Consider the following 10,896-nt stretch of genomic DNA (forward strand, 5'->3'; position numbering starts at 1 on the left):
GCCCGGGCCCGGGCGCCCTGCCAACCCGCCCGAATGCCGTGCCCCCGCGCCCGGGGCCGGAGGGCCAGGAGGGGGTACTGGTGCTGCGCCTGTTCAGCGCACGCCTGGCTTCGCAACGCTGCCCCCCGCCCGCCCCTCACTCTCTGCCCCCGGCCCCCAGGGCCGTTGCCGTGGGCAACAAGGCCCCCCCCGGCCCCGGCCGCCCGGGCCCGGGCGCCCTGCCAACCCGCCCGAACGCCGGGCCCCCGCACCCGGGGCCGGAGGGCCAGGAGGGGGTACTGGTGCTGCGCCTGTTCAGCGCACGCCTGGCTTCGCAACGCTGCCCCCCGCCCGCCCCTCACTCTCTGCCCCCGGCCCCCAGGGCCGTTGCCGTGGGCAACAAGGCCCCCCCCGGCCCCGGCCGCCCGGGCCCGGGCGCCCTGCCAACCCGCCCGAACGCCGGGCCCCCGCGCCCGGGGCCGGAGGGCCAGGAGGGGGTACTGGTGCTGCGCCTGTTCAGCGCACGCCTGGCTTCGCAACGCTGCCCCCCGCCCGCCCCTCACTCTCTGCTCCCGACCCCCAGGGCCGTTGCCGTGGGCAACAAGGCCCCCCCCGGCCCCGGCCGCCCGGGCCCGGGCGCCCTGCCAACCTGCCCGAACGCCGGGCCCCCGCGCCCGGGGCCGGAGGGCCAGGAGGAGGTACTGGTGCTGCGCCTGTTCAGCGCACGCCTGGCTTCGCAACGCTGCCCCCCGCCCGCCCCTCACTCTCTGCCCCCGGCCCCCAGGGCCGTTGCCGTGGGCAACAAGGCCCCCCCCGGCCCCGGCCGCCCGGGCCCGGGCGCCCTGCCAACCCGCCCGAACGCCGGGCCCCTGCGACCGGGGCCGGAGGGCCAGGAGGGGGTACTGGTGCTGCGCCTGTTCAGCGCACGCCTGGCTTTGCAACGCTGCCCCCGGCCCGCCCCTCACTCTCTGCCCCCGGCCACCAGGGCCGTTGCCGTGGGCAACAAGGCCCCCCCCGGCCCCGGCCGCCCGGGCCCGGGCTCCCTGCCAACCCGCCCGAACGCCGGGCCCCTGCGCCCGGGTCCGGAGGGCCAGGAGGGGGCACTGGTGCTGCGCCTGTTCAGCGCACGCCTGGCTTCGCAACGCTGCCCCCCGCCTGCCCCTCACTCTCTGCCCCCGGCCCCCAGGGCCGTTGCCGTGGGCAACAAGGCCCCCCCCGGCCCCGGCCGCCCGGGCCCGGGCGCCCTGCCAACCCGCCCGAACGCTGGGCCCCCGCGCCCGGGGCCGGAGGGCCAGGAGGGGGTACTGGTGCTGCGCCTGTTCAGCGCACGCCTGGCTTCGCAACGCTGCCCCCCGCCCGCCCCTCACTCTCTGCCCCCGGCCCCCAGGGCCGTTGCCGTGGGCAACAAGGCCCCCCCCGGCCCCGGCCGCCCGGGCCCGTGCGCCCTGCCAACCCGCCCGAACGCTGGGCCCCCGCGCCCGGGGCCGGAGGGCCAGGAGGGGGTACTGGTGCTGCGCCTGTTCAGCGCACGCCTGGCTTCGCAACGCTGCCCCCCGCCCGCCCCTCACTCTCTGCCCCCGGCCCCCAGGGCCGTTGTTGTGGGCAACAAAGCCCCCCCCGGCCCCGGCCGCCCGGGCCCGGGCGCCCTCCCAACCCGCCCGAACGCCGGGCCCCCGCGCCCGGGGCCGGAGGGCCAGGAGGGGGCACTGGTGCTGCGCCTGTTCAGCGCACGCCTGGCTTCGCAACGCTGCCCCCCGCCCGCCCCTCACTCTCTGCCCCCGGCCCCCAGGGCCGTTGCCGTGGGCAACAAGGCCCCCCCCGGCCCCAGCCGCCCGGGCCCGGGCGCCCTGCCAACATGCCCGAACGCCGGGCCCCCGCGCCCGGGGCCGGAGGGCCAGGAGGGGGTACTGGTGCTGCGTCTGTTCAGCGCACGCCTGGCTTCGCAACGCTGCCCCCCGCCCGCCCCTCACTCTCTGCCCCCGGCCCCCAGGGCCGTTGTCGTGGGCAACAAGGCCCCCCCCGGCCCCGGCCGCCCGGGCCCGGGCGCCCTGCCAACCCGCCCGAACGCCGGGCCCCCGCGCCCGGGGCCGGAGGGCCAGGAGGGGGTACTGGTGCTGCGCCTGTTCAGCGCACGCCTGGCTTCGCAACGCTGCCCCCCGCCCGCCCCTCACTCTCTGCCCCCGGCCCCCAGGGCCGTTGCCGTGGGGAACAAGGCCCCCCCCGGCCCCGGCCGCAAGGGCCCGGGCGCCCTGCCAACCCGCCCGAACGCCGGGCCCCCGGGCCCGGGGCCGGAGGGCCAGGAGGGGGTACTGGTGCTGCGCCTGTTCAGCGCACGCCTGGCTTCGCAACGCTGCCCCCCGCCCGCCCCTCACTCTCTGCCCCCGGCCCCCAGGGCCGTTGCCGTGGGCAACAAGGCCCCCCCCGGCCCCGGCCGCCCGGGCCCGGGCGCCCTGCCAACCCGCCCGAACGCCGGGCCCCCGCGCCCGGGGCCGGAGGGCCAGGAGGGGGTACTGGTGCTGCGCCTGTTCAGCGCACGCCTGGCTTCGAAACGCTGCCCCCCGCCCGCCCCTCACTCTCTGCCCCCGGCCCCCAGGGCCGATGCCGTGGGCAACAAGGCCCCCCCCGGCCCCGGCCGCCCGGGCCCGGGCGCCCTGCCAACCCGCCCGAACGCCGGGCCCCCGCGCCCGGGGCCGGAGGGCCAGGAGGGGGTACTGCTGCTGCGCCTGTTCAGCGCACGCCTGGCTTCGCAACGCTGCCCCCCGCCTGCCCCTCACTCTCTGCCCCCGGCCCCCAGGGCCGTTGCCGTGGGCAACAAGGCCCCCCCCGGCCCCGGCCGCCCGGGCCCGGGCGCCCTGCCAACCCGCCCGAACGCCGGGCCCCCGCGCCCGGGGCCGGAGGGCCAGGAGGGGGTACTGGAGCTGCGGGTGTTCAGCGCACGCCTGGCTTCGCAACGCTGCCCCCCACCCGCCCCTCACTCTCTGCCCCCGGCCCCCAGGGCCGTTGCCGTGGGCAACAAGGCCCCCCCCGGCCCCGGCCGCCCGGGCCCGGGCGCCCTGCTAACCCGCCGGAACGCCGGGCCCCCGCGCCCGGGGCCGGAGGGCCAGGAGGGGGTACTGGTGCTGCGCCTGTTCAGCGCACGCCTGGCTTCGCAGCGCTGCCCCCCGCCCGCCCCTCACTCTCTGCCCCCGGCAACCAGCGCCATTGCCGTGGGCAACAAGGCCCCCCCCGGCCCCGGCCCCCCGGGCCCAAGCGCCCTGCCAACCGGCCCGAACGCCGGGCCCCCGCGCCCGGGGCCGGAGGGCCAGGAGGGGGCACTGGTGCTGCACCTGTTCAGCGCACGCCTGGCTTCGCAACGCTGCCCCCCGCTCGCCCCTCACTCTCTGCCCCCGGCCCCCAGGGCCGTTGCCGTGGGCAACAAGCCCCCCCCCGGCCCCCGCCGCCGGGGCCCGGGCGCCCTGCCATCCCGCCCGAACGCCGGGCCCCCGCGCCCGGGGCCGGAGGGCCAGGAGGGGGTACTGTGGTGCGCCTGTTCAGCGCACGCCTGGCTTCGCAACGCTGCCCCCCGCCCACCCCTCACTCTCTGCCCCTGGCCCCCAGGGCCGTTGCCGTGGGCAACAAGGCCCCCCCCGGCCCCTTCCGCCCGGGCACGGGCGCCCTGCCAACCCGCCCGAACGCGGGGCCGCCGCGCACAAGGCCGGAGGGCCAGGAGGGGGTACTGGTGCTGCGCCTGTTCAGCGCACGCCTGGCTTCGCAACGCGGCCCCCCGCCCGCCCCTCACTCTCTGCCCTCGGTCCCCAGGGCCATTGCCGTGGGCAACAAGGCCCCCCCCGGCCCCGGCCGCCCGGCCCCGGGCGCCCTGCCAACCCGCCCGAACTCTGGGCCCCCGTGCCCGGGGCCGGAGGGCCAGGAGGGGGTGCTGGTGCTGCGTCTGTTCAGCGCACGCCTGGCTTCGCAACGCTGCCCCCCGCCCGCCCCTCACTCTCTGCCCCCGGCCCCCAGGGCCGTTGCCGTGGGCAACAAGGCCCCCCCCGGCCCCGGCCGCCCGGGCCCGGGCGAACTGCCAACCCGCCCGAAAACCGGGCCCCCGCGCCCGGGGCCGGAGGGCCAGGAGGGGGCACTGGTGCTGCGCCTGTTCAGCGCACGCCTGGCTTCGCAACGCTGCCCCTTGCCCGCCCCTCACTCTCTGCCCCCGCCCCCCAGGGTGAGGGGTGGGCGGGGGGCAGCGTTGCGAAGCCAGGCGTGCGCTGAACAGGCGCAGCACCAGTGCCCCCTCCTGGCCCTCCGGCCCCGGCGTTCGGGCGGGTTGGCAGGGCGCCCGGGCCCGGGCGGCCGGGGCCGGGGGGGGCCTTGTTTCCCACGGCAACGGCCCTGGGGGCCGGGGGCAGAGAGTGAGGGGCGGGCGGGGGGCAGCGTTGCGAAGCCAGGCGTGCGCTGAACAGGCGCAGCACCAGTGCCCCCTCCTGGCCCTCCGGCCCCGGGCGCGGGGGCCCGGCGTTCGGGCGGGTTGGCAGGGCGCCCGGGCCCAGGCGGCCGGGGCCGGGGGGGCCTTGTTGCCCACGGCAACGGCCCTGGGGGCCGGGGGCAGAGAGTGAGGGGCGGGCGGGGGGCAGCGTTGCGAAGCCAGGCGTGCGCTGAACAGGCGCAGCACCAGTGCCCCCTCCTGGCCCTCCAGACCCGGGCGCGCCAATTGGCAATTGGGGAACGTTTGCTCTTTCCTGCCTACAGGACCTGAGGGAGGCTTTGCTGTATATAAATGTGGAGTAAGGAAAGTGCACAATGAGCAGGCCTGTTGCATAGGTACATTGCTCCCTGTTTTTTCTATCCCACGTGTTAGATGGAAATAATGATGCTCCTCGTTGTTCTGTGAGCCTTATTTTGGTGGGGAAACCACATCCAAGCTGAGTGCTGCATTTCTGTGTCATTTCCCAGTTTTCATAATAACTCTTACTGTGATTTTCCTGTATTTGGGGAAATAGTTTTCTTTTCAGTCTCAAGGAGGTCACTAATTACAAGTTGTGTGAAGTTATTTGGCCTCATCCTGCAAACACTTCTGCATGTGAGTAATTCTTTGGTTCGTGGGACCGTCCACATGCATGAATGTTTGCTTGTAGCTAGAGAGTGTTTTAACATCCTGTGTTCCCCCCCACACCACGGCCAGCACCGGTACCAGGCAGTCAGCTCCAAAAGAGCCGGTGGCTCCTGCTCTAAGAGGTGTCTGTGGCTGTAGTCTGTAACGTGGCTCCAAGCGGCTGCCAACAGGCACCAGGCCTGTGCCCTGCAGGTACCTGTACCCTGCCTGTACCCTGCAGGTACAGGCACCAGGCCTGTACCTGCCCCAACAGGCACCATAGCCCTTTGAAAGTGTCATTCCTGGAACACAACCCCCTTGATAACCCTGCTAAAGTCGGGAGCTGGTGAGAGACAATGGGTTGCAAGGGTTAAGGCAGGAACTTTGTCTGAACTTCCCTTTGTGTGCTTGTAATCTCTTTATCTACGCTGGCAATGAGGAACAGGATCTCTGTTTTGTTTTGCTCCAAGAGGAATTGTGGGTTGGATGCACTGAGTTTGCGCCCGTTTAGTTAATTTCCTGTCCCATTCTTACTAAGTCTGCCTTTGAATAGGAATTACTATGGTCAATTGGAGGAAGAAACATTGTTTTTGGAGGCGAGAGGGCTCCTTTATCTCATTCAAATCAAGACCTCATTGCAGTAACCGTGGTCCTCCCTTACTGGATGTGAGAGGGGAGGAAGCAAGTATCTGCATGCTCAGCTCACTGAACCCAGCAGCATGTGCAGGCAGCTCCTGGGTCTGACCACAATGCTCTGTAACCAACTGCTGCTAAAGTGGCCCCCAAAGTACTGCTGAAGAGACGGAGGCTGTCCCAGCTGAGGAGGAGCATGGCTGCTGTGATCTGTTCATATCCAATGAGTTTAACACATCCTTTGGGGTTTGCAGGTACAAGCTGCAGTGTAACACAGAGCCAGTTCCTTACCTGCATAGCAACTGTCATGAAGGATTCACAGTGGGTCCAGTCTGTTCCCTAACCCAAGCCCTTGGTAGTCAGCAGCAGGAGAGGCACCTCAAGCTGTCTGTAGCATCCCCCCTTTCCCATTGACCACTGGGATGAAGCCCAGGAGATGCTTCAGAGCTGGTGTCTTGGTCTGCTTTGTTCACATTGAGCTATGGCAGGTCCTGACAATCCCATTTCCCAAGCAGGGGATTCCCATGGCTCCATGGTGCCCTTTGCCAACCCAACCACGTCCGTGCTGGCCACGCTCGCAGCCCTCGCTGAGGTGTCAGCCCCACTCTCTGGCTCAGACAGTGGCACAGGTAGGGAAACCACTTCTGTGCCCGTTCAGGTTTGTGTAGGCAGCATCCTGGGGGGAAGCTGAAGATGTGGAAGTGATTCCTGCCTCGTTTCCAGGGTAAAGATGATGATAAATGTTTGTGAAGCAGTGAGTTAATCTGGGGCTTTCTTTGGTTATTTCATCCCAGTTAGAATGTCATTAAAACCCCAGCAACTGTCACCAATAGACATAACTCTGGTTTTATGAGCTGGCATTTGTGACCCTGGTGACAGGTTAGAACAGTCAGAGATGTTAAAAACAACAACAAAAAAGCACCACAAACCAACATGGGTTTACTTGAATGTGTAACTGTAGGTAAATACTGATTCAGAAGGAATGGGCTGCAATGGTTTCTGGCCCAGTCTCAGAAACTGGTGGTTGTCAGCAAATGGTTTGAGTCTCCTGAAGATCTGGTAACTTTTCCTTAGGGAAGGTTTTGGGTGGGTTTTGGGGGGTTGTTTTGTGATCTCTTATGTTTGTAGAGTCTATGTTTGACCTTAACTTGAGATTTAGGAATCCGATAACTTCTCTATAATCCTTTAACATTCACTTATTTTCCCCAGAGCCAAGTGGCTTTGCTGGACTCCAGAGAGGGGCAGTTTCCCTTTAAGCTGCTGGTGCCACACCAGTGTTGATGACCTGTGGTGCTTGAGTGTTTTCCTCTCACAGGGCGTCTGGAGCTGGCTGGATCCCAGCTCACCCTGAGAGCAGGATGCAGCCCAGGCCTCCGCTCCTGATGACCTGGGCGAGCCAGAAGTCCCACAGTAACTGACCCTCTGCAGTCAGCCAGCCAAGCTAAACAGCATCCTCAGGGCTGCTGTGGCCCTGCAGCTCTGAATGGGGCTCCTGAGGCAGTTCTTGCCTGGGGTTCATCTTCATTAGAGCTGAGGGAAGGGTCAGGAATGAAGCTTCCCAGAGCCAGGGCTGCTTAACAGCTGCCTCCAGCTGCAGGTGGTGTCATTGACCTCCCATGCTGCTGTGCTCGTACCCCTTACGTTAGTTACACCCCAGGTTAGTTACACCCCAGTGTGCTGGGTTTGCTCTAGGACACTTGTTTTGCCTAAGGGGTAGCAGGTTTTCCTTCCCCTCTAAGCTTTGCTGTGTGTCCGGATGGTTTTCCATAAGCAGGTGTCCCACAAGCCTCAAGCTTGAGCTTTTCTGCCAGGCTTGAGTTTGTATTCAAGGAAGAGAGAAGGAAACCCTGACTTGTTCCCTCTCTTTGGTACTGAATTACTCAAGGTAAGACAGAGGAAGCAGGGGAAGGAAATCCTGTGGATGCTGCCCTACAAGAAGTGCTTGGCAGCGGAGGGCAGCACGTCATCGCCATTGTCTCAGACAGCATTGCCCTCCCTAGCAGCAGCCTCAGCCAGCCCTTCATCCTCAGTGTGCAGGAGGGGCAGCAAGGTAAGGAGCAGGGCTGGGAAGGCAGCACTGGGGAGACCCTTCAGAAGGGGTAACCCAGTTACCTGCTGGGAGCCCTCTGGAGGGCTGCTGGGCTCCAGGAGGGGTTACACATGTCTGTGTGACTGACACGAGCAGCAGAGCTTGTGTGAGACCTGTTTGTAGCTTCATGCACGCTGCTAGGCTTTGATATTGCAGGCTTTGCATTAAACCCAAACAACTTGAGCAGAGCACTGCAGCAGCCAGCCAAGGCCAGCTCCTTTATCTTATGGCAGACTTCCCACTATGGGAGTCAGGCAGTCTGCAGATGAATCAGCAACCTCTTGCCTTTAGTGATCACTCCATTGTTCTTGTAGAACATCACATTAGGCCCTTAATATCAGCCTAAATACACCTTTTCCCCCCATAACACTGGTCATGGAGCAGTGTAATTTCTCAGTTTTACAAGGCAAATGTGAAGCGTGTTCAGTGAAGCAGGCAGAGCCCCAGGTGCTCATACACTGAACTGTTGTTTCCTCAGGGATGGCATTCCTCAGCCCTGACTACTGCTGACAACTCCTTTAGCATGTCTCCCCAGCCCCATAGCGATGTGCTGGCTGCAGGGATGCTGTGCAGGAGCCTGTCTCACCCTGGATAACTTGTCCCCTTCTCACTCTGCAGTGTTAACTGTACCTGTGGCTCAGGCTGCAGAAGAGACTGCCCTTGAAGAGACAGAGTATGCAGAAGAGGAGCAGCCGGTGGCCAAGAAGCAGAAAGGGGAACAAGAAGCCTATGACCTGGGAGAAGACAAGGTGGATATTCCTGCTCCTGACTTTGATCACTGGTGTCTCCTGTGTGTTCCAGTGCTGGGCTTCTGCTCTGCCAGAGCCATCTCCCAATAGAAAGGGGCTGTATCCTGCTCTGCTGAGCCCAGCTCTGGAGCAAGCTCTGCCTGCACACAGGCCTGTGTTAGCAGTGAACGTGCAAGTGGTCGAGAGCAGCGATTCCCAGTCAGGCACTGGTGGGAGGCAGAGCCAGCTGAGCCCTTCGTGCCCCCTTTGCCTGTGCTGAAGCTGGGGCTCAGTTTGTCAGATGAGCTGTGTGAGTCTGGGTTTCCTGCAGGAGCCCTGCCCATGGACTGGTGTAAACCAGGCTCAGCTCCTCAGAGCAGCAGGAATGACTCCCATCACTGCTGGCAGGAAGAGCATTTTCCTCGGTTGCCTCTCAGCTTTGCAGCCCTAATGGTTCTTTGTTTTCATTACATCTCAGTTATGCCTCCTTCCAACCCTTGGAATTCCTCGTGGGTAACTTCCCAGCCCACATCCCTGCACACTGTGCTGACAACAAGCACCCGGTTTGTGCCTTCCCATGTCCCAGTTGCCTCTGGGATGAACAAGCCGGTTGATCGGAGCTTGACCCCAGCCTGTTCCTAGCGCTGCTTTCCTAAGCCAAGCTGCTGAAGTGCTCACACCCCATTTCCTTCATGTCACATCTTTGTTTCCCATAGGACAGCGCTGGAAGGGAAGAGCTCCAGCAGCAGCTGCAGGAGGTGAACCGGCAGGCTCAGGAATTCCGCAGCCAGCTCCTGAGGAAGGAGCAGGAGGCTGAGCAGTACAGGCTGAGGCTGGCAGCCATGGGCAGGGAGCAGGCAGTGCTGGTGCCCCAGGCTGAGCCACTCGTGGTGACCTCGGAAGACATCGAGGAGTCCGTGTTGTCCATGCTGGGAACGGATCAGACCAGTGATGGTGCAGTGGAAACTGCAGCCTCCTGATCCTGGGGTTTGGAAAGGAAGATCATTGGGGGGGGGGGTTGTTGGCAGCCACTGTTGAGTGCCAGGGGCTGTTGGCAAAGCCACCCCATTGCCAGGGGCAGGAGCTTCAGCCACGTGCAACACAGCTGCTTTCAGCTGTGCCAAAGGTGCCTTTACAGCTTCACCTAGAGAAACTGGAAGCTTCCTAAGAACATTTTACCCGGCAAGTGACCCGATTTGGGATGTCAATACCTGCATTGTTGGGGGGGGAAGGAACCTCCTCCTTGCCCAAGCAGCTGGCATCAGCTCTCAGCTGCCTGGAAATCAGAGCACCAAAACCAGGCTTTCTGGAACAATCTAAGGTGTTCGCTCCCTTCTGTGAAGTCGAGTGACCAAATCTGGACCTGCAGTAAAAGTGGTTTCTTGGGGTGTTCCTTTCAAACCCTTCAGAGGTGTGGGAGGGATTTCCCCTTTAACCAGAAAGGGAATGAATTCCATGTTCTTGCAAACCCACAAACCTCAGCTGTGTGATGGAGATAACCTGGAGGCAGGAGGAAGGGCAGGGGTGAATGGCAGGCAGAGCATCTGGTGCCTCAGGGAGTGTGATGCTTCCCCCTCATTCCCAGAGCAGCTCAGGGGGTCCTGGCTAAGCCCTCCCCACCTGACGGGATCACCAGGAAAGAGCCTCCTGCATTTCAGGGTATTTGTTGTGTTTGGCACTGACTGATGTGTGAACCTGTGCACACAGCTGCTCCCATGGTGTGGGTGCGGAGCCGGCTCTGGACATACCTGTTCACTGCACAGTCCTTAAGGGAACTAAAGGCTTCTTGAAGAAGCAGCTTTTGTTAATGTTGCGTTGCCAGCAGGTCAGTGCATATCCTGATGTTGGAGATGTGGCACTAGAGATGCTCATAGAGACTGAAGACATTCCCTGCTGGCTCCGAGGGAATGACCCCAAGAGGATCCTACAGCTCTGCTCCTGGCAGCTGGGCCTGAAGGGAAGGCAGCATCTGCTGCATCCCCTCTTCAGCAGTGCCATCCTCAGGCTCACCAGTGAGCGGTCAGAGATGAGGCCTCCTGACCCTGTTGTCTTAAAGGCTTTGTGGGACCGGAGGGTTTGGGGCATCTAAGTGCATTTATTTATAACCAATGGAGCTCTATTTATAACCAAGACTTTTTTACCTTTTTTTCCCAAAAGATGTTTTGAAGAAGACTTTAATAATTATTTGTTATGAATGAGTTTGGAGACACTTTGGGTTCCTGGTCACTGCTGCCACCAGCAGCTCCTTGCTCACCTCAGACATGCACTAAGTTAGCTTGTTCCCCACAACGTGGCCAATTTGGGTCTGTTTGAGCTCAAAATCTGCCTCGGGGGGTTCACGTTGGGATTAGAGTAAATCCAGGCAGATTCTTCCAACCCTGGAAGTGTTTCTGGATGCA

The 10,896-nt window shown here is 64.0% G+C and overlaps 1 protein-coding gene across 1 annotated transcript; it reads left to right on the plus strand.

The window, feature by feature from the left end:
• The first annotated feature begins 5,903 nt into the window (after positions 1–5,903).
• Positions 5,904–10,695, plus strand: GABPB2 (GA binding protein transcription factor subunit beta 2). Its single transcript, XM_034071317.1, has 4 exons — positions 5,904–5,934; positions 7,566–7,730; positions 8,388–8,518; positions 9,214–10,695. The coding sequence occupies exons 1-4, from the start codon at positions 5,904–5,906 to the stop codon at positions 9,475–9,477; spliced, it is 591 nt and encodes a 196-aa protein (XP_033927208.1). The 3' UTR covers positions 9,478–10,695.
• The last annotated feature ends 201 nt before the right edge of the window (positions 10,696–10,896 follow it).

This window comes from Melopsittacus undulatus, chromosome 20 (assembly GCF_012275295.1).
Source record: "Melopsittacus undulatus isolate bMelUnd1 chromosome 20, bMelUnd1.mat.Z, whole genome shotgun sequence".
In the NCBI taxonomy this organism is placed as follows: Eukaryota; Metazoa; Chordata; class Aves; order Psittaciformes; family Psittaculidae; genus Melopsittacus; species Melopsittacus undulatus.